The sequence below is a fragment of the Haplochromis burtoni genome, unplaced genomic scaffold (genome assembly GCF_018398535.1).
Source record: "Haplochromis burtoni strain Fernald_Lab_line unplaced genomic scaffold, NCSU_Asbu1 Contig_306, whole genome shotgun sequence".
NCBI lineage: Eukaryota > Metazoa > Chordata > Actinopteri > Cichliformes > Cichlidae > Haplochromis > Haplochromis burtoni.
The window spans coordinates 170874-194967 of record NW_024582667.1 but is presented as its reverse complement, the minus strand read 5'-3'; the positions used below and the strand labels follow the sequence as shown (position 1 = coordinate 194967).

The following is a 24094-nucleotide window of genomic DNA, read 5'->3' as shown; positions in this document are numbered from 1 at the left end:
GTGACACAACAACAACATCATTCCATGGCGCAGTGGAGCAATTTGGCTTTTTCTTCCTTCTTTGCTGTGTAAATCTGAGCAACAGTGATCAAACCAAATGGCAGATTTATGCTTCTCCAGACAATACAGATGTTTGTCTGCAGCGTGATATGGTAAGGTTGTTGCAGCTTGCAGATCGGTTTAAATGAACACCTTCCAGATCTCAATAACAGGTTGTGTGTCAAGGCCCCGGGATGTTTGAGCCATACTGAGCATTCTAACAAGCTGATGTTTAGCAGATATAATGTTTTCCACGTTTACCAAAGCGAGACCCTATAGATGGATGGGTTAAAAAAAAGCAGAACAAATCATTTCCCCTAATTATTGTAAGTACAAAGTTATTGTGTCATTTCATTGACATGTTAGAGTCAAACATTTTTAATAGAGAGCAGTTTGGAAACTTCCAAACTGGAGAAAACTGCCACCAAAAGTCATTTTTAAATGTGATATTTGGGTTTTTGTCATATAAATTAATGCCTGAATAACACATGAACAAACTCCCCACAGAGACAACATAGAAACACTACTAAAGTTTGCAGGGTCATAGTACAAGAAGCAGCTGTTTTAAGTTAAAGGGGTTTAAATAAAAATAAGTATTTTATGACTTTACACATTTTTATTGAAAAGCACCATTTAATGGTTCACATTTAAATCAAAAGCTAATACAATTTAAACTTCCCAAGTTGATTTCTTACATAAAGGCAATTATTATTATTTTAATTATATGTTTATGTACATAAATAGTTCTAATATAATTAAACATACAAAAATGTGCATAAATTTCCCAAACAGTATTTTAGAATACTTGGAAAGCAAACACAATACCAAAGCCCAGAATCTCAATGATGATCAGTACATGAAAAAAACAACAAAACAAAACAAAACAAAACAACAACAACAACAACACTAGTTTACTTTGAAAGCTTGTAAAAGCATGTTTGCTTTTAAACAAGAGATGCTGACAGAAATCTTCTCAGTGTTTATTTGGTCACAAGTCAAACAAACTGCAGAAAAACAACTCTGCTGGAAAATCATGACAACCATCTCACTATATAAAACCTTATTTATTACTGTGTCCAGCAATGAGCTAGATTTAGATCATATTAAAGAAAACAAGAGCTCTGTTATTTCTGGGTTATAGAAAATCAATTAAATCCTTTTTTTCCTTTCAGTGTTTGAAGGCAGTGATCAAAGCTGAACAAGATGAAGAGAGAATGAGTGGAAGAGTTAGTGCAACTTCCCTTTTCACTCGATATGTGTAAACCACAGCAACCAAGATTGTAAATTCACTCACCATTGTGGATCCGCAGAGAGATGAAGAGAATAAGCTCATGACTCTCACACCCACAGGGAATTTTATGGGAACAGCAATGCCCTGTGCACCTGCACTAGAGTTTTGCTTTTATTCCTTCATAACCATTTTCTTTTTTAGTTCACCCAGAATCTAGCAAAGCAGAAAAAGACACTCTGTAAATGCAAAAATGTTTTAAAACAGTGATGTTACAGTCTTTTTTCTTCTTCTTCTTTTTTGTACAAGGTGTAGCCTGCAGAGCTGTCTGATTTGACTTAAAACATCTGGAGGCCAAGGACGTGCCTCACAGAGGACGGTGGAAGGTACACTGACTTTGATGTTTACAGTTAACAGCTAATTAGATCCAGGCAAGAAACTTGGCTGCCCGTCATTGCCTAAATATTATTTCTCTGTCTCTTGTAATTTTCTGCAGTACCGTCACTTTCATACTATCCCATAAAACAGAAATGCCATGTCAAGCATTCGTGGCCCGACAGCAAAGCAACGTTAATTTTTATTTTTTTACATTAGTAATAAAAAAACGAATCTTGTAGACTAATTTTTCATTCATGTTAAAAATTTTGTCAACAACCAAATAAAAAAATGGGAATGTAATGATCTAATAGCGGCCACTGTATTTTCACTTGAGTCTATGTTAACATATGGAGAATATAGACATGCACCACTTCAGTATATTTAAATTATTTGTTTTTTTTTAAAGAATGCATGCTGGGGAAAAATCAGTTTGTGAAGTTCTTTGGAAAGTATGAAAAAAGGAGTGCACTTAATTTAGTTTCATGGCTTTACTGTGATTTTGTTCACCCCTTCTTCAGGATCTTTCAGATGGCTTCTCATCCTGTTTCCTTCCCATGCTGCAGAAAACAATATGCAAGGGTATTAACAATGGTAAAGAATACACACCAGACAGACTTTTAGGTGAAGACCAGCTGTGTCCAAAACTCAGCATTGCTTCAAGCAACCATACATTTTGATTCACCCACCAAATGCCTTATCACGAATAATTTATCTTCCAGCGTTTTCAGATGCCAACACATGCCAAGCATCTGCTTCTCACACTTACTTTAATTGCTGCATTCCTGAACTATCTCAATCCCTGTCATTGAGGCTGAATGTGAGGACTGCTCTGTGGTTACGTGACACAATTGAAATTTCCCATTTTCCATTTTCTGGTCTAGTTATTTATCAAATCCTCACTTGGGTCAAACTTGGCAAAGAGCACGGATTCGAGGCTATTTCTGCTCAAGATGTTTTCAGTAACATGTTGTAGGAATAGCAGATGTTTGGAGCACTGCGAGCCTAAGCTGAATCCTCCTTTCTGTTACCACATTACTTCAATAAACTAAAAAAAGGAAGAAAACATTTGTTATTGTAGTAGCAGTTTCACAGTTATATGAGGACATTTATAGTAGCTTAATCCATAAATACTTATTAAAGAGATTATGATGTATTATTCAGCATGTATACAAATACTTATGCAATCAGCCTTTGAGCTTACATGTACAGTTCACATGTATGACCTGAGAAAGCCCTTTAACAAAAAAATGGCCCTCAGTAGAAGCACATTATTGCCAAAATGGAGCCATATGGGAATGAGCCATAGTGTAGTCTTTTTTTGTTTGTAATTTAACCTTTTAAATTACTGGCAATTCCCTGTGGGATTGTCCCCTGTGAGATACATGAGTCTGAGAGCTCTGGAGAAAGAAAGAAAAAAACAACCCACTAGAATAATCGCTGGCTCCTGTTTTTAACTTATTTTCATTTCAGGGTCTACTGTCACCAGTAGGTCAATGCAGCAGTGACAGGAACTTAAATTGCAGTACAATGAAAATAAAAGTTATGTTAAAAATGTATTTGCTTTAATTAACAGAGAAAAAGGAAGTTAAATTAATAAAGTTGGATATTGGCCCATAATCATTTTTTATATTACTAAAATACAATAAATGTTTCCATTTGTCGGTTTATTGAATTACATGGATAATGCAACTTTTATAATGTGAAGACAGACATGTGCAGTTATTATATTAATACTGGTTGGAAAGTGTGTATTTACAAGATTGCAAGAAACATTTTGAGGTTTACATTTTTGTTTGCAGTTTTTTCTTTGAAGAAAAATATACTGAGCTGTGTATATTATATTTTCACAAAAGAAACTCGTAAAGTTGGCTGCCTAATATTAAAACAATCCAGTAAATATATAATACATATAACTGTACAGGGACATGGTCATGAAAGGATTTTATATTTGTCATTTATACCTTTTGATTTGTCAATCAGGGAATATGACAGCTTCAATAAAGGAATGTTGGGACGCGGTAACTTCCAGAGAAAACGGTGAGTAAGAGTGCGCAACCAGGCCATTAAAGCATGGCACATGCCAGAATACGTGTGGTTTTACAGAAAAACTGCAGGTGCAGAGCAAATGAAATAGTTTTAGGAGTTTGATCTGTTTTAAATGCACCTTGTTTAAAGGGGAGCATTTAAATTTTTATAGTAAATTCCAAAAATTGTGGCGGCTGTGACAAGAGTAAAGCTGGTAATTGACTGCCACCAAGTGGAGGAATATTATCCTAACCACTCTGCATGACTTAAGCTTATTATAAAGACAGGTAAATAATCTTCTGATATCCAATAAATGCTGATGCGGGTACTTGGTCACTGTAGAGACCACAGACTAACTTGGCAATAAAGCATCAAGACATATCCTATAGCATTAGTTTTTCCTCCAGAAATCTTACCCCTCCTTTATGCATATCCTGTAACCAACTGAAGCAGACCCAGCGAAGCGTGAAAGGAATTGATTTTCCTGTATGCATATTTGCATTTCAACAGAACACACTTGTGCATGAAGCCAAAGAGGGCGTTCAGCACAGAAGGTTCCTATGACTCACCATTGCAATACATCACCCACAGAGCCTCCATCCATTCAGCACAGTGCTTGCTTTGCACAGAACAGTGTGGCAGTTTTTACTTAACCTTGTGAGATATGGGCTTTGAAAAACTCCTGAATATAAAATAATATGAGGGGTTAAACCTTGTCACATATGTTTGTAATTGTATCATGCAAAGATTAAGGGAGCTGTATTTGCAGGTAATGATGAAAAAGGAAAGGCAGCTCTCTTCAGTGTAATGACGCCTGCCAGAGAAAATTCTGGGATCATCTTGTGAAGTTTGCTTCCCATCAGTATTGCCTTTACACTTAACCTGATCTCAAACTAATCTTAACACAGTGGCTCAAACAGAGGCGCCCTCTGATGGGCCACAGAGTCACTGCAGATTGGGCGTGGACGACCAGGATAAAAACACTAAGTCCAATTAAGTCGAACGAATATGATTTTTGAAAGGAAACAGCAGCATTTACTAGGTTACTGACTTTGAACAATATTCAACTTGGTTTCTTTTATTGACTTATTTAACAAACAAAACAAAACTGGAGGGCTTGACTGGAGGGCTTGGGCCATTAACTTTTTTCAGCTGCTGAAGGGAAGAATTGAATCCGTTTCTTATTAAGCCTAAACTGACCCATAGTGTTGGTATTTCCAGCTTTTAAGTGATCGTTAAGTGTGATAACATATGACTAGACAACACGTATATAATTCCTCCCTATAATGCAGTAAGCATCTATATTAACTGCACTCAATTCTTTTATAATCTTCCAAATTTACTAATGGCTTTTGTAATTTATTAGATTGCAGTGAAATTAGGCTATAGAATTAATTCTTTTCCAGCCAGCAGCCCCCCACCCCCCCATTACCGAGCCTTCCAGCGGGATAAGATGACCCGAAAACCAGTAAAGCAAGTGATAAGACACGCTGCGTGTCACGAGCAGAGCGGTCCTCACATTACGCACGACGTTAGGAGTTCCCTTGCTTACACCGCCTCTCCTCTGTCCTCCTAGCCGTTCCGACTGCTAGCCATCCCTGCCGGCTTGTGCCTATCTTCCGTCCCAGCCTGCAGGGCTGCATCTCCCGAGGCAGAGAAAAAGGCTCTCCGGGGCGGTGGCGGCGTCCGTCTTCCAGTTCCCTTCATCTCAATGATCAGAATCTGGGCTGAAGCCTGACACCCAGCTCTGACAGGACAGGTATGCATGTTTATTTGTTTGTCTCATACGACGCGGATGACAGCGGAACAGGTGCATGCTGCATTTACCGGGTATTACGAAGTGACATTGGAGGCGAGAAGCATCACACACACCGGTGATTATAGCTTTGCGCGAATACGCGTCCTGCATGCTCCGTAAAGACACTGCTTTTGTTCCTCAAGTGTCATGGGCGGATGAAGAGGGTGTTGCCACATTAGCCTTAATACGACCAATATGGTCGGCAGGCTGGTTTAATAAGCTGCATGGAATGAGGGCACCCTTTATTCCATGCATATCAAGGCCCAGCAAGAAGCAAGTGCACCTTTATCGGCTTACTGAATCATATAACGTCTGGTCAGCTCCCTCGCTAAAAACATACAACCCACGTACAATTGTTCAGACCTATTCTTGGAAATGCCGGTGTGTGTGTGTGTGTGAGAGAGAGAGGATTATTATTTCTCTATGTCTATGGAGCTAACAGCTGATGCTCAAGATAATGAGCTAATTGAAGTGTATTGTCGCGGGTGTGGCAGAGGGGGCAGGCGTGGGCGCCGAGGCAAGGGAAAGGTCTCCTGAATATGTCAACTGCACTGTTTAAAAGTGGGCTATTTAATGAAAATGCTCGGAAAGTAGAAGGACGGCAGTTGTTACTTTTTTCGATTGAAACGGCACATTTATAACAATGAATAAAGAAAAAAGGTGCACTGATTCAAATTGCGTTTTCAGAAAAAGGCAACAGGTGTAGGGGGTAATTGTCCATTTTTATGCCATTATTTTGAAAATTTGGTTTTTAAAATTTGCTCACTTTCGCAAGGTGAATCTGTAAACTGCACATCAGAGCTAAAGATTGATTAAAACAATGAGTTATTACATCACCCCTCCCCCTTCCCGTCTCCTTTTCATAGAGAACTTAATAGCTCAGCTGCTACAGTAAAAGTTTGCCAAGCAGAGGAACAACAAAGAGAATTCACCGAGGCAAACAGTAAAAAAGAAAGGAAAGCAAAATACACACAAAAACATAAAATAACCACAACGCAAGCTTTATTTTAACACTTCCAAAAAGTTATCATCATAAGTAATGCCTCCTTCTGTTCACCCACATACTCAAACAGACTGCCAGTCCTTGTGTCTCTGGCTTGTGTGCAGCCACACCGCAGGCTACAGTATCTCTGAGACTCAGAATTTCAGAAACTGAGAAGGCAGAATGAAGAAGGGGGGGGGGAAATAGATCTAAAATCCATCCATCTGTCCATCACACCTCTGTCCCTTCATGCATCCTCCAATCTCATTTTCCTTTCACCTGATCCACTTTTGGTCTCCCTGGTGCATATAACAATCGTAACTATACGCAGTCATAGTGGTGCTCCTCGCGTCCCTCATTTAGAGCAATGCCTCTTTGTGTAGATGTATGTTTAGGTGAACACTTACAGGAAAAAAATATTGAATAACTGTTATATAGGTTTTTGTCATGGTGCTGCTAGAAGTTTGACTGCAAGCAGTACAGTAAGAGAATTACATGGTACATTTTCCACAGAGCAACTTCCTCTAATGTGTGACAGGTAGCAGATATTCAAGCGAACTCCTAAACTAAGAGTGTGAGACTTGCAAGGTTATATGCAAGTCTCACACTTTCTGGTTAATGTGCAGCTTCTGTGCAGTCTGTCACCAATCAATACGCACGCACGCACGCACGCACGCACGCACGCACGCACGCACACACACACACACACACACACACACACACACACACACACACACATCCTTTTAGGTCATCATGTGATAGACTGACGGGTAACACCTTCGTATGTGTCTTTTTATGCACCTAAATTCAGCAAGAGTGCTTGTTTAGACTAGCACACATTGATGCAATTCTCCCTTGAGTCCTATTTTAAGTCATCCTATGATCGATTTGTAATAGCTCATTGAAGCATAGCCAGTGGTCTTTTCACAGCCAACGGGGAATTCTCCACAGGATAAACTCATATTGCTTCGAAGTAACAGAAGCTTTCAAAGACATATTATGGATAACAAGCAGCATGTAATAAGCTGTCACTGTATTATCATCACAAATGATGTGCGACAGTAGACAATGCCCGATCTAGGAAGACATCACATCATTTGTTTTTCTTTTGGAGATCCCTCCTTTAACAATTGGTTGCACAGTTTGACACAGGTACAAAAAAATCAATAATCATCATAACAATCTTAGAACCTGCATAAATGCATTTTCTGAGGTAAAGCATTGTAACTTCTAAAACCTAACAGACACTGTAAAGGTAATTCAGTTCAGTTCAATTTTATCTATATAGCACCAAGTCGCAACAAGTCACCCCAAAGTGATTTATATTGTAAGGTAAAGATCTACAATGAGCAAGCACCTGGTGACAGTGGGAAGGAAAAACTCCCTTTTAACAGGAAGAAACCTCTGGCAGAACCAGGCTTAGGGAGGGGCTATGACCTGCTAGGAGTGAGGGGAGGGAGACGAGACAAAAGAAAGACTTGCAGAGAGCCAGAGTTTAGTAATAATGATTAAGTACAGAGTGGGGTATGAAGACAAAGAGAGTGAAAAGAGGTGAAGAAGAAATGCTCAGTGAAATATGTGATGTTCACAGCAACCTAGGCCTGTAGGGGGGTTTTAGGATCACCTGATCCAGCTCTAACCATACGCTTCATCAATAACAAAAGCTTCAAGTTTAATCTTAAAAGTAGAGTGGCTTGCTCGATTTTGCTTGGGCTGAAAAAGTGCTGTACAGCTTTATTATAATCATGAAAGTGAATTTTCAAACTACTCATAAAGACAGACATTTATTTTGAGGTATGATCAGATGAGAAGCTTGAAGACCTATGACATGTACTGAGAATACCATGTTGCCATTTACAGTGTATTGAAAGCCATAAAATAATCACTTTAACAGCCGCGTTGTATATCACATTTGATATGGTTAGATCAGATTTGTAAAGCAAAAATATTCTCTTCCCTAAGGGTGTAACGCGATTAAACACTAGTCTAACTTATTTCTGTGTCTTGTATGATCAAACACAAACATAATCCCTCCAAAGCGATACACTGCCATATATCTACATCTTGTTCGGCTGACCTCCTGTGTTCACGACAGGCATTTGAATGCAGACTACAAGCCTGACATCCAACTTGAAACTGTTGGTCATCCTCTTCCACCCACCACTTCAGCATGCCTACCTCTACACGAGCTGTCACAATCTTGAGCTCAGTGCCATGTGATGGTTCACCTCTTCTTCCCTCTCACGCATTGTGTATGTGTCAACTAGCAAAATAATGCCTACAGGCTGTTCTCTCATTTTTTGTCATTTTCTTTATCTTATTTTGATACGCTTGACAGACGATGTTAGGCTAGGGTTCCCATGGTAACTGAATTTTAAACAGGCACGCCTGATGCCTCAGTGTTAACTATCGTTAGTGGAGACACGCTCCTTTGTGGTCAATTAGGAAAAAAAAGATTGTGCTGTGTACAGCGTGGTGCCTGTCATTTTCCTGTGACAGTGAAGAATGAAGCTGTGTCTTGTTTTTATCCGTTTAACCTTTTTAGTAAAGGTTGCTAAAATACATGTGAATACATGAAATGGGGGAAAGATTTAATTTGGGTGGTGAAGGGGCTACATGCGTATGGATTGAGTTGCTCATAATTAAATAATTACTTTATTCAGAACTGTAGTTATCACGATGCCCACACTGCTTAATTATACGGAAGATAAACATAATGAACATACTCACAGGAATACCTACAGCATATGAAGTCATGCACTCAGCAACCTGGGAAAACAATCAGCTTCTCTGCTGACCTATCCCTCTAGGAGCAACAGTCAGTATTTCTGGTGAAAGCAGTCAATATCTGGAATAGTGGATAATGGATACTGAGGCGCAGACTTCCAATTTTGTCAACCAGCCATTGTTTACTAAAAAAGGTATTTTAAAAAAATAATAATAGAAAGATGAAGATCCAGTTTGCATTTTGGCAATTAGACTTTAAGTATAAAACAAAAACCAAGTACGTTCCTGCAGATCTGCATACAACATATAGTCATGTGAAAATGAAAGTTTTCACAAGACTCCATTCAATTATGTGGAAAAACTAAGCACACCCCTACTGCTTTCATAGGAATTCAGAGGGTAAGTAGCACCCTGGCATGGCACTTTATAAAACTGATATATCAGCAAGTGTGAACATCTCTATAAAAACTGTTCTTTGGTCCTGACCTCTTGAGGTGGGCACTAACACAGTGCTGCAGTCTTCCCAGAAGCAGACATCCCAGCAAATTCGCTCCAGACAGTTAGATCATGCAGTTTTATAGGAACTGCATAAAACAGAAGAGCTGCAATTTAGGTTCTGCAGGCCTCTGTTAGCATGTTAACGTAAAAAAGTTAATGACAGCACAAATAGAAAAAGAGAAAAAGACTAACAACTATGTCTTGCTTGGAAGATTTGCCAAGAGCCTCTTTTCTCTAAAAAGAACATGGAAGTTCTGCTTAGGTTTGTAAACTTGCATCTGGACAAACCACAAGATTTTGGAAGAATGTCCTTTGAACAGACGAGACCAAAGTAGAGATGTTTGGGCAGAATGCACAGGCGCCGTTTTTGGTGAAAACCAAACACGGCGCCTGTGTATCAGCACAAACACCTCATACCAGCTGTCAAGCATGGTGTTAGAGGTTTGATGATTCGGACTTATTTTGCAGCCACATGAATTGGGCAACTTAAGTTGACCAAGAACTCTTCTGTAGACCAAAATGTTCCAGAGCCAGAAGTGAGGCCATCTGTTCGACAGCTAAGGCTTGGCTTGTATCGCTTCACGGAGGAGGACAATGATCCAGTATTTAATGGTCCAGTCAAGGTCCAGGAGAGCTGTGCATAAACAAATGCCCACAAACCTCAATGAACTGAAGCAATGTTGTAAGAGAGAGGGGGACAAAATACTTCCAAAATGATGTGCGAGACTGATAAAGACAGGAAAATGATTGTTTGCGTATATTTTGGCGTCTGTTAAGTGCAGAGAAGATAGGAAAGCTAGGGAGAGATAACAAGGGGAGGTACACAGCAAATGGGATCAGGTCAGATTTGAACCCAGTTCTTTGCATTAGCCTTACAGCAGATGGGTCACCTGCTCAACCTAGTGAGCTAAACTGGCAGCCTCTCAAGTGACTACTTCAAGTTTTTGCTGCCAAATGTGGTTCTAAAAGCTACTAAATCATGGGGTGTACTTAGTTTTTCATAGGACTGCATAGAGGGCTGTGAAAGCTTTATTTTCCACATAACTGTATATCTTCAGTGGAGGTGTGTTATCAGTTGAGAGATCCAGCATTTAGAGGGAGTAAATGATGTGCTGCTAAAAACGAGCTATTTCATACTCTACACATTCTGTAGAAAGCTACATAAAAATGATACGTAGAGTCTGCAATCTTCCTTTCTCTGTCTTGTTGTGAATGTGAACCAGGGCAGCATGCTTGATTGTTTGGACAATTTGTATGAATCAATGGGATGTCAACATGCCTAACAGTAGGTGTCACCTACATAAGCATCTGTTCAGTCATGTTTTTTTTTTTCAAAATAATGTTTATCTAGTAGGTTAGCAGTAAGAATTTCTAGGTTAGCAAGAAATATTTTATTCCTGTTCTAGGAATTCAAACAGCGTTTGACCTTAAAACTATCCCCAAGTTATGTTAAGTACATTGACCTCCTTTACTGAGTATACATAAGAGTACATATTAGTGTTGAATGGTAGGCGGTGCCTGTTTTACTCATGTAAACTGATTAATCTCTAAGCTAGTCATCGCATAAATCAAATGATGCATTTTGACAGCTCATTTTGAGAGATTTCCCTGCTTGATTTGTTTTAATCAGCGAGGATTAACTTTACAGTGACCCGCCCCAAACCCCCTGCTCTAATAATTTTGCTACGCACATTCGCCACCTTCTTTGACTCCAAGTGATAATGAAGCACACACAGATGAGTTTCCAATCACACAGTCTGTCTTTTTGCATCAGCTCGAGAAAGTGGAACTCTGCACTGAAGCACAGCATCTGTGCTAAACCCTGTAATTCCCTTTGTTAACTCTTCCCAAAAGAGAGTGCTTATGCTATGTAGATGCAGGTAGCATCACTCCCTCTGGGCTTGCTTTCTCTTTGGGAGGATGAACTTGCTGCCTCATTGATTTGGATGTCGTATCATTTATCTCGGCTGTGGTGTGACATGATTTGCAGCAGACTTAACAGTCGTGCTACGCAATCTGCCTCCAAGACTGCTGAGTGCCAAAGGTTTGGAGAATGTGTGTATGTGGTTTCTCCTGAACAAGGACATCTTGCCACTCCCTCTTTCCCAACCCCCACTGTCCTATACCTGGTTTCCCAGAGCCAGCCTCTGCCCTTAAGGATTGATGGACTGGCTGTGTATGCCATTAGAAGAGAGCCACTGATTATAAAGCCGAGATGTGGAGGGAGCAGCTTGAAAAAAAAAAAAGGCGAAGCTCAGTGAGGAATGAACGGTGATTGGGTAATACAGTGGGTGGCTTCTCTGGATTCCTGTGTAGATACAGTACTTTAGTTTATGCTACTACAGTGCATATTTTTTTACAAGTGAGTGTGTAGATGCACATTGTTAACATAAAAGGCAGTTATATTGTGGGTACACTGTTCATTATACAGTACACGAGGAAGCATAGAGAGGTTTTTTTTTTTTTTTTTTTTTTTTTTTTTTAAAGCATGCAAAATGTATTTTATTTTATAAATGGTCTAGCAGCTGGAGGCATTTTCTACACGGTAAAAATTACCGAGTTTCTTGTGGCTAAGTAATGATTTCCAGATCTAAATATGTAAAAAGAAAAAAAAAAAGATGTATGAACTCATGTTTCCTTACAGCCAGACCACTAACATGGACATCACCTAAATTAAATACGAAGTCCATAAACCCAACAGAGAAGTAACAGTGGGGTGTCACTTTTATTTTCCAAGAATCCTCACGCTATTAGCTGCAGGTGTGTCACCATGGTGAATTACCGGTCCCTCTGCATGGGTGACATCTAATAATAAGCACTGAGTGGTTTGCTGTTGTTGTTTGTTGTTTTTTTTTGGGGGGGGGGGGGATTACCTCCAAAAAAGTGCCAGAAAACCATTAAGCTAGCAGCACAATCCAGTTTACTCCCTGAGGATTTCTTGCACACTTGAACAAAAGAAGAGACCTGAATTCATATTAATAGGCGAGAAAATGTTTCTCCTAAAACACTGCACAAACAGACAGGTTGTATTTGTTTTAGCAAAATAATATTTCATCTCAACTCTAAATTGATGTATTACAGAATTAAAAAATGAGTTAATAACTCAAATCTAACAATCAGTGAATTCAATTAATTGAAGTGTTGCCCATCCCTGCCTTTCATTTATATAATTTCTATTAATCTTTCTAGTATCTATGCAAATGTTTTCATATGTATTCTAGAAGGACATCTTTAAATGCTTTTAAGTACCACCGATGAAATTCAAGGTCAGTTTCTGTGTAGGCTGCAGGCCACATGCTGGAGGTTATTTTTTTCTGTTTAGAGAACCTTTTAAGCATCTGTGGTCAATTTTTTTTTCATGCCGCTAAATCACTGGTCTGTATGGAAACACATTACATTTGCAAATAAGGCCGTCAGTGCAAAGAAGTAAAGTCTGAACCCCTCGGGGGATGTTGCAAGAAATGCTTGAGAGGATGGTGCATTTCTTCCAGAGACAGCGACACCAGATTTGATTAAATTGAACTGGGCGACTAGGCCTCTTTACTTATTCAAGTAGGCAGGTCTGAGCTACATATTTAAATGCTACCTTGGTCTAAAACTTGAAAAACAGAGCTGTTGGCGGCATTCAATCCGCTGTCACAGGCAAACCTTATGTTTTTTGAAGTATTTCTTATCACAGTCTATTGTTTTGGTTAAAACCACAAGCATGAATTTAAAAATGTGTTTTTTTTTTAGTACAGGATTGTGAAACTTCCTTGAGCTTCTTTGTTGCAAAAGAAAAAAAAATCCCAAATCCCAAAACAAGTTTCTTGCAGAGCTTTGATATTGTAAGCAAAAGAAGTGCTGATGACACTGTTTGCTGCTTTTGTCACTGATTTGTTCACACACTAGACTTATTTTTTCCCCAGTATACTCTGGAGGAAGGCAAACACTTGACGCTGTTAGCACATGCACAATTTCCTGACAGCATACTGTGCTTGAGAAGTGAGAGGAATCCACAAGCTGTCATTCCTGTGCTTCCCCTGCTCTGCTGTGACATATTTTTGAGACGCTATATTTGACAAATTTCTTCTGCCCATCTGCAAGTGAAGGATGGGCCTGTGGGCAACTAATGCCTGCCTGAAGACATCAGTTTTGGGGCGCTTCTAAATTGACAAGCTTTTTGAAAAACTGGCATGAAGACAAATGAACTCAGTCAGGTTGCAGCAAATGGCGCATTGTGGACATCATTTTGCCCTAGATGATCAGCCATCATGTGTTTTACTATCTGGCAATTTATCTGAGCTGCCCTGCTGCAGATGATGAGTGCTCGGACTGTCACGTTGTCTGCTTTTTGCTTCTTTTTGTTGGCGTGAAGTTAATACTCTGCAGTTTGAGACTTTTTTCAGCTGAGTGAGTTTGAAATGCTTGCAGTTGATCCAAGCATTCGCTAACACATTTGAGGTGCTCAGTAATGATTCCTGTGTGGACTGGAATGTAGCACAGAGGAAGTAGTCTCCAGAGATACAAAGACATGGTGAGTGAATTCTGTCTGTGTATGTGTACGTGGGACTGTGAAGATCCTGAATTTGACTGTGTGAATTGTACTTATCTGTCTTGTGAAAGAAAAGAATTTCAATAACTGACTGATAAGCTCAATGCAGCTAATCTTATTGATATGTACTGTGTTTTGGAACACATTTAAGCTGGCAGTGTTTCTTGTGCAGACAAAGCATATTTCATTTGAAGATAAGATCTTTTCTTTTTGGCAGTCAGTGCTACACTTAATCATAGATGTTAGATGTTTCTCATCTTTAATTTGTTAGCCAAAAAGAAAAAGTATTTCACAGACATGTCAAATGTGATTTAAAAAAGAAACAACAAAAGAAAAAAACCCACAAAAAAATAACACAGAAATGCAGAAGCAAGAACAATTAAAGTCAACTGTCTTGGACCATATATAACATCTAATGCCGTAAGAGCTACCCTTGGAGGTATTACTGAAACTGAGTTATGGTTCCCAAATTATTTGAAATTTTACTTAGAGTTAACAGTTACGAGTCAGCCGGATAAAGATGTAGCTTCATCCTTATCAGAGGATAAGGATGAAGCTACATTCTGCAAATCAAATATATAAGGTCTATAAATCAGACTCACTTTGTATTGACAACAGTAAAATGCAAATAGTATGCAACTAAACTGAATCGAAACATCCCATAGCTAATGTTTTAAGGCAAATATCTAATAATATACTGTACCTTCATGAAGGTCAACAATTCTTACTGACATTATTCACCTTTAATGGTCATTAAAATAAATATTGTTACATATTTATGTTACCTGTTAAAGTTCATAACAGTACAATTAGAAAAAGGCTGGAAGATTTGCCAGGAAAAAGCTTCTTCCCTCTAAAAAGATCCTGGCAGCTAATCTTAGGTTTGCAAAGTTGCATCTGAAAAAAACCACAAGACTTCTGGAACAATGCCATTTAGACAGAAGAGACCAAAATGTGCAGCTCTACGTTAGGAGAAACCCAAACATAGCGTATCAGTGCAAACACGTAATGATGAAACTGACAGCTAGACCGGCTGAAACCAGGTCATGCAACAGGGTAGTGATAACAAGCACAGCAGCAAATCTGCAAGAGAGTGGCTCAAAAAGAAAAGAATCAAAGTGTTGCAATGACCCAGTCAAAGTCCAGACCTCAACCTAATTGAAATGCTGTGATGGGACCTTAAGAGAGCTGTGCATAAACAAACCTCTGCAAACTTGCTGCTAAAGGGTTTTCTACTTGCTTTTGAAACTTGTCTTCGCCAGGCGACTAAAGACAGAAACATCAGAAGACTCATTTTAGACATTTTTAAGATTATTTTCTTTTTACACGACACTCTCAAGAGAAAGGGAATGAAAGGAAGTGTGAGATGGATTTGATGTGTTTATTATAGCAAAAACTCAAGTTACTACAAGCAGTGTAAAAAAGGTCATTATTAGTGACAAACCCATGGAGATCATTTTACCATTTTATACTTATGTTACCTGCAGAGCTGTGGAGCTGAAGGTAAAAGCACCTCATTCTTTTTAGTGTTTGGTTGACAGGTTTATTCTGACTTTCATCACTTTTATAATGATATACAATCCAGTTTACACTGCCTGCCTTGCAAATAGCAAACGTGGTCATGAAACAGAGAGTTTTTACAGAACTTTGACAGCAAAAACTTGAAGCAATCATGTTTTGTTTTTTTTATCAGTTGCTTAAATTGTGGAGGAATTTTGGCCCACAATGTTACTTCAGTTAACGGAAGTTCGCAGACATCCATTTATGCACAGCTCTCTTAAGGTCCACCACAGCATTTGATTTAGGCTGAGGTCTGAATTTTGATTGGTCCGTTGCAACACTTACATCCTTTGGCAGATTTGTAGTTGTGCTTGGTTTCATTGTACTGTTGCATGACCAAAGTTTAGCCAAACTTCAGGTGTCAGATTCATCTAGAATAGTATACAGAGGAATTAATAGTTGACTCAACAGCAACATGCTCATGTTCTGTGGCTGCAACAACAACAAAGCCCACATCATGACCCTTCTATCAGCAGAGGTTTGGGATAAAACAATTGTGAGACCTTGCTTCACCTTATCATGTGACCTGTTGAGATCACCTGAAGCGAGATGTGAGTGGTGTTTGAGGTGCCTGGAGAGGCAAACTGGATTATAGATGGCAGACAGTTGGTATCGTAAGAAACCCCTTCTATTCAAAGATTGCTGCTCACAGTAGACATAGATGGCCTCTTTAACTCTTCTTTCAAACCATCCGTCTCCTCTGTCGATTTTTGGGCACAATTGAGTGAGGCAAGGTCTCACAGTGCTTTTACCCGAAACCTCTGCTGATAATGATCCATGCTTTTTTTCACGCTTTGACTCATGTGATGCAGCACATAATCAATAGTGGGTCAACGACCCCCCTAAGGGACAGCTCCCACTTAGGTTTAAATACCTGGGACTCTCCACCATTTGGTTTTAGGACTAAAGAAGCTTCTCAGATGAGGGGTGAAACATCTTCAAGAAACTTGAAGATGTTCAGTCGCTTTCTTTCCAAGCTCCTTAGATTATGTCCAGACATTTCCACCACTTTCATTGTTCCAGATGTTCCAAACCTAAGCCATACTGCCATGTTCTTTTTAGAGCAGGGGTGGGCAATTCCAGGCCTCGAGGGCCGGTGTCCTGCAGGTTTTAGATCTCACCTTGGGTCAACACACCTGAATCACATGATTAGTTTGTTACCAGGCCTCTGGAGAACTGCAGGACATGTTGAGGAGCTAATTTAGTCATTTAAATCAGCTGTGTTGGTTCAAGGACACATCTAAAACCTGCAGGTCCTCGAGGCCTGGAGTTGCCCACCCCTGTTTTAGAGAGAAGAGGTTTTTATCCTGGTAACCATTCCAAACAACACATACTTGTGTTTTTGTACACCGTATTGATCACGTGACTTCATGGTGATGGTGTAGGATCAAGCAAATAAGGCCCCACCCACACAGGCCTAGTGTGGGTGGGGCTTCTGTGGTGCATGACCATCTGACAGCATGTGGATCATGACTAGTATTACAAAGGTGCAACATACTTTACGGCAACATTTCTCTATTTCTGTCTTGCGCTGCACATTTTCAAGTTTTACTACAAGTACAAGCACAGTAGTTAGTGAGTATTTGTAAACAAACATGAAGCACTACAATTCAGACACCAGGAGGTTTTTGACACTGTACCTTCTATTGATGTGATTTCACTCAATAAGAGCCAGCAACCTCTAGGAACCACAAGCACCCATTTGGCAAATACAAAATTTTTCCTTGCAGCTGGTGGTTGTATTGTCCAATACGTATTACATAAGCATAGCATGCTCTGACCTCTGCCAAAACATCTACTTTTATAGATGTGTTCACATTCGTTAATGATCATTTTAATTAGCAGCTCCTGGCTGCCTCTTACCCTCTCAGTTCCTATGAAAGCAGTAAGGGTGTAGAACTGCTCAGAGTCATGTGAAAACTTTCTTTTCCGCATGAAAAGAAAAATGGTGAAGATAATGAGGCATGTCAGTATCTGACAAGATCAGTAGTACAGTACTTTGGGCCTCTGCAACCTTAGTTAGTTGTAGGTGCAGTTGTTTGGTTAGCCTAGAAAAACATCTACATCACACCCACTTCCACAGACGTGTACCACAGTGCCCACATAACGCGAGTTTAATAGATAACTGTGGAAGCAGAGAGGAAGAGCTGTCTGGGATTATTTTAGTTGTCTGACTCAAACAAATGCTAAAATCTGCAGAACAGTGATATCTGTGAGTACTAGCGTACAGTACATTAGTTATATAACCAACATAAGCACTTTTCCATATTCACAGATTTTCTGTTTTCTTTCAGATTAATTCAGTCACATGTTGTCCAGTAAATGTTAAAGTATAAATACCACAAATTATAAATAATAAAAGGTATTTCTGTAAAGACACAAGTTATGTAAATGCAACTATTTTTGGAGGCCCTCAGTCCTGAACAATGTTTTCTGAGCTTCTGAGCTTCACCTGCGACATACTGTCATAGTTCACAAAGACGTTCCCTGATGCTCGCTGTTTGAAGTTCAAGGACCAAAGAGCCCCAGATGATTTTGCAGAGAAAGACCTTTAAAAGGAGTCTGTGTGAAGATGCTGACTGTCATTGGATTTTTGTGTGTAAGAAACAGCAACGGCTCACACCTCACACACATCTCAGCCTCCATCATCTCACTCACACAGATGATTAGGTGTGCGGAGACCAGAACTGATGTGGACTTGCAGTGATTGAATCATAAAGTGACCCAAATGAAAAAATTGATTGGCCTCACAATCATGATGTGTGTGAAATGAGCGGCCTAAAGTCTCTGACACTGATCTATTAGGATTCCTCTCAAGCTCGCTTGTGATTCACAGACACATTGTTCTGACAGCTGCCTCATGGGGATGACATTCACACTGAGTGCGTGTATTACAGTGGGCAGATCTGATTGGCTCACGTGAGTGGATGTACAAGTTGGATTACATTAGAAATAGATGTGAGAGTAAAACAATGGACTTGGGGATTTGAATCGTCTTCAGTTTGTTTCTGAGTACAAAACAGCAATTGAATCTTTTTTTAAAGAAGATTGTATTTCTAATAAGAAATGTCTAAGAAGCTCATCAAATAACCCTGAAGCCTCCTATTTGATTTGGAGGTGTTTGTTACATGTCATCCACCTTTCTGTCCCATATTTCCTGCCTGCACTGTCTGAACAGAATTTTTTGTTTTGTTATTTATCTGCCCGCTATGTGTATTTATGTTTGACTCTGACGTCAAGGCTTTGCATTAATATAAGTTTTACAAGGCAAATTTCACAAATATTGTAGAAAATACGTAAATCTGAACAATGATGTTGTTACCCATTAGCTATATTGAAGTTGTGTTGTGTTAACCTTGCTCACAACAAGGTTAACACGAAGAGATGACCCACACTTATACTTCGAACCAGTTTAGAAGCGCAGTGAGCTTACAGAAGTGTCTTTGGACCGTGGAAATAAAGCTGGAACTCACCGAGAACAAGTTTGAAATCAAAACCTTCCCGCTATGAGTGAAAATGCTGCCCTAATGAGAGTACATTTTGTAACCAATTATATTATTATTCATTAAATAAACTAATTAAAAACCTGCAGGCCCTTGAAAGTTGTGGAGATTCACTGCATAGAGCGCGTGACATCTGCAGCCGTCCAAGAGCCAGACTGCACTCCTCTTTGATCTGGCTTCATTATGCAGCGTGAGACTGACCTATCATGAAAGCTGAGATGTGCTGTGTTCGAGACTCCAGAATTGTAAACACAGAAGTGTCATCAGGCAGCTGGTTGAGGGAAAAAATGCAAATTAGTTCCCCCACCTCTTTTTTTTTTTTTTCTTTTTTTTTAAAGAAAAAAAATGCTACTGTACTGTAATACTACCACCACTTTAATGGTTTGCAAACACTTTGCTGGCCATTATAGGACCAAATATACTTCTCTTCTGCACCTTTATACTATTTATCAGTGCTTCACATGCCTCTTTTTCACTAATCCCTATTTTTATTAACTCTACTATAACTATACTAGTAATGAATATTAACTGCTGCATATTCTGGAGTTTCTTAAATGGGAATTGTTACATTACAGAGTAATGTATGCACTCCTTGCTTGCAACTGCCATCTTGAGATTGAAAAATTCCAGCGCAGTACTTCAAGATAAAGTATATAAAGGGTCATCCCTAATAACTCGGCAATTATCATCATGTATGTTTGAGGACAGGGGAAAGGAGGGACATTGTTAAAACTCGGCACTGATACTGGCCCGTCGCAGTCCAAATTAGCTCAGCTTAAGAACTTAAACAGCTCGTATTTCTGTAGAAATTTTCCAATTTAATCTTCAAATTTTAGCCTGCATCTAAAGCTCACATAAACCCATGACCCCGTCCTCACCTTTCAGAGAAAAGCTATAGTCTCCCTCAGGGCTTTATCTTACCTAATTCATTCTTCTTATCTGTAACACCCAATCTGAATATGAGCCATTTTCCTGTACGTCACGTGGAGAAAAAGCACTGTGCAGGAGTCAAACTGGGTATAGCACTGGTCACCTTCAAATGACAAGCTCCATCTGTCTGTAGCTCTCCCGGATATTGTAGCAGCAGTCTTGTATGTTAACTCATCTCTTTTCCTCTTTCTGGTCTCTTTTGCCTCCATAACCTTTTTTCTTTGCTACTTTGTCCTGTCTCATCGTCAGACCGATATCAGTGTCCTCTTTCCCTCCTTTCACCTTATTTTCTTTCTCATTCTCCTATCACAGTGTGTCTGTTGTCCTGTGTGTTGCTGCGGGACTCTCTGGTTGATGTAATTTATGCTATCTCCTTTGCTAGCATGAGAAGGAGCGTCCTGAAGCCAAACGCTCTTCATGCAGAGTGCTCCTGTGGGAGGCTGTGAGCCAGCACTGACTGAGCTGCCCCTTTTTTATTTTTTCTCCTCCCCGTCAAGATCTCTCTACACACAATCCAATAACCATACACATTAAAAACAATGGTCATTCTCTGCAGCCGTAAAGGATAATTAAAGATGCCAAACATAGTAGCTGTCAGCTGCACAGGAAGTTGAAATGGATGCCTGTGGTTGTTCATTACACCAAAGTCCAGCTTAAGTGAAGATTCAGAATGCTCTGTGCAGTTTTGCTTACATGTCATGAGTGAAATCCATCAGGACTCTATTGGCAGTTTGGGCTTTTAATAGCAGTGAACACTTCACACTAGTTTTTGGAGCATGAAGAGATTTGATGTTGACAGAACATGTTTATATGTGGTTGCAGGACTGTAATCCATTTCTATGACAACAGAGAAGGCTTTGGCTGGGGAAATGAAGACTGCGATGGAGGGTGACGCCAGGAGAACCAATCAGGTGGGAGCACAGCTGTAGATCATTTTATTCAAGCCTCTCAATCACTCAGGGGCCTTCCGGCTTTCTCGTTGATATGCAAGGCAGTGAGCCCATCCTGCCCGTGCCACTAACTTAACATCTTAGAGCAGCGGCTCACACGATATGCATTTGATGACTGCCTCATATGATCAAATAATTTAAGTCTTTTTTTAAGGGCAAGACTAAAAATTCAAACAGTTAAATAAAAGACAAAATGCAAATTTTAAGCTCACTCACTGAGAGATAGGATTCTCCCTCTCCCAGGTTCCAGAGGACCAGGGGGATATGGATGATAACTCAGAGAAGACCCCCAGCAAAGCCTCCAAATCCCCCCAGAAAAGCTCCAAGCGGCCCAAGACTGTCCCTGTCAAAGTCACCCTACTTGACGGCTCTGACTATGAAACCGCAGTTGAGGTATGCTACTTAATTTTTATTACTGAGAAGAAATTATTCATCAGGGGGAGAAAAACCAAGCAAGTCAAATTAAAAAGAAGCCTAAATGGTAAAAATCTGTCTTTACTCAGCTTTGGTTTGTGTATCAATAGAAGCAAAACAATAATTTAGTAATGAACAAAAACACGATGGAAAAAAATCAAGACGCACATGAAGCATCTCACTTACAAATGACTCAGCCTTTCCTTTATGGAACAGATCAACTAAAAGCATCAGATTTGTAGGAAGAGATAACGAGATTGGTAATGACATTATCTGATGTTGTCCTTGCTTTAACATACAGCGTAGCAGTCTGACTGTCTGACTACACAGTCTGCCTTCAAATGCAATGATTCCCGTATTTTGGCTAAGCTGTTGTTGTTGACTCTTAATGCAGATTTGTCATAGTAGCAAAGGGGGTTCTCATACCTGCCCTTAATAGTAGTGACCTTGCTCTACTGGAATGTATCACACTCCTGTTACTTCATTTCTGCCATTTTTGCTTATTGGTGATTATCACAAATGAAAATGCTCCCACCCTCCTCTCTACTCTAAATTCTTTCTATTTTACTTAAGTCCAGAGTACTTTACTTTGATGGGCTATTTGCTGCTACATATGACCTTGCTGTTGCGGTGCTCTCAGGTATTATTTGATAGGTACAAAGTTATTATCTTTTAAACTCATCTTTTCACCTTCACAGTGAAAGACACTGCTTCCTTCCTAAACTCTTAAGTATGTGTTTCACCAGCAGTAATTCTTCAAAATATGCAGAAAACGGATCAGAAAAACGCCATTTTAAAAGGTTGCTTTGCAGCGCCGTTGACATGCAGTGTGGCTGTTTTGCCGTGCTTGAAAACACATGTGCATGCGTGATTTTTGCTGTGCAAATTATATTTTTATATATATTTAAAAAGCTAGTGTTGAAAAAGAGCTCTTGACTCAGCAGACCACACTACGTTACACCTCCATAGGATTTAGTCTCCCTTGGTAATACGTGCTACTGAGTCAGGAAATGCAGCACTGTTGCTATTCTCGCTGAGAGAAGGAGGAGACGGATGGATGGAGGTGAGACAAGCTCCGCATTGTGGGGGACAAGGCTTCCGTAAATTGTGACTCAGTAGCCTTATGTGTTGGTAAATAGATGATTCTAACTCAGTGGATCCCCATCTATTTGAATTTCACATGCTTGTCATGATCAAGTGTTGCAGAAAATTAATCTGCTCGCTGACTAAACTGACTTCTGAAGGGTGTCAGAGGAGGTGTTTTACACCAGCGGGAAACCCTGGGCAGGAATCACAAAGCTGTTTGGAGCCCCACTGGCACCTGCTGCTGATCGAGTGTGTTGCGGCTGGGAACGAGGTTCCTGTCACCCTCAGTCATGTCAACTGCTTTCTTTTTAAAGCTTTCTGCCTCCCACCTGACCTCACATATTTTACTTAAGAGAGCCAACGAGCAGAGAAATCTGTCAGAAATCCTGACCGGTGTGGCACACACACACATAGATTTAACTCCAGCTTAACCCGTCCATCTTTCCTTCTGTCTTAGTTACGTGCATGCATACGCACACACACATTTCTTCAGGTCATCTGGGCTGTGACACTAGAGGTAGTGGGCTTTGACAGGAAATCCATGCAGGTGACAAATGAGCGCTCTTATGTTTGACCGGGGAGAAAATGGAATGGGAGAAGGAAAGAGGAGGAGGAAAAGATGAAGAGTGGGGTGGGAAGTGTATAAAAAAGATGGAGAGGAGATAGGTACTGAGGGTGCTGGTTGTACTGTTATATGGATAGGAGTGTGTGTATCTGTGTGTTAGCAGTGCATAAAAGGCAAACAGGGACAGAATGATGAATGCAGGGAGACTTCTTCTGTAATTAGAGTCACGATGTCCACCAAGCAAACCGACCGTGATAATAAAAAATAAAAAAAACAGAGAAATAAAAGGGAAGCAATTTTAACTTCCTATTCATAGTGATGTTGACTAAGCTCAGTTATATAGTTCTGCTTTAACCAAAGCTGTACTATTAAAGCAAGAACTCCACCACCCGCTTATAACACTTCACTGCCTTCAAGATCTCAAAGCCATCTCAAACAGCTAGGTTTTGGAATAAAAATCCAGTTTTACTCAGATTTTAACCACTTAAAATTCTGCTATACAGAATACTCTCTGCTGTTCCAACCCAACAAATACTGTTAATTTTCACGGTCAACTGCATGAGATTGTGAGTTTGAAAAGCTGCTCAGGGATTGCTTTCCTGTACTCAGTGCAGTCTCTGCTGACATTTCAAGAGCTCATGCTGCTCAGATTTGCCTTGTTTTTGCATTATCTGAATGACTGCAATATTTTTAAAAAGTCTTCCATTCAATTATCCCATACTTCCACTGTAGAAATGTAGTTCTTGTTCACATTAGCGAAACTAAACTCTCATCCAAATCACTTCAATTCAATTTTTTATAATGCCAAATCACAACAACAGTAGCCTCAAGGCTGCCTGTATCGTAAGGTAAAGACCATACAATAACACAAAGAAAA

At 39.7% G+C, this 24094-nt stretch overlaps 1 protein-coding gene across 4 annotated transcripts in view; it reads left to right on the top strand.

Moving 5' to 3' along the window:
* The first annotated feature begins 5097 nt into the window (after positions 1-5097).
* si:dkey-178k16.1 (band 4.1-like protein 1) overlaps positions 5098-24094 on the top strand; it is a 48838-nt gene continuing 29841 nt past the window's right edge. For 3 of the 4 annotated variants that reach the window (XM_014329579.2, XM_014329578.2, XM_014329577.2), the window contains exons 1-3: positions 5098-5429; positions 21025-21113; positions 21396-21545. In XM_014329579.2, the coding sequence (XP_014185065.1) occupies positions 21042-21113; positions 21396-21545 (222 nt within the window). In that variant the 5' untranslated portion in view covers positions 5098-5429; positions 21025-21041. The remainder of the gene's footprint in view (positions 5430-21024; positions 21114-21395; positions 21546-24094) is intronic. The other variant, XM_014329580.2, reaches the window with a different exon arrangement.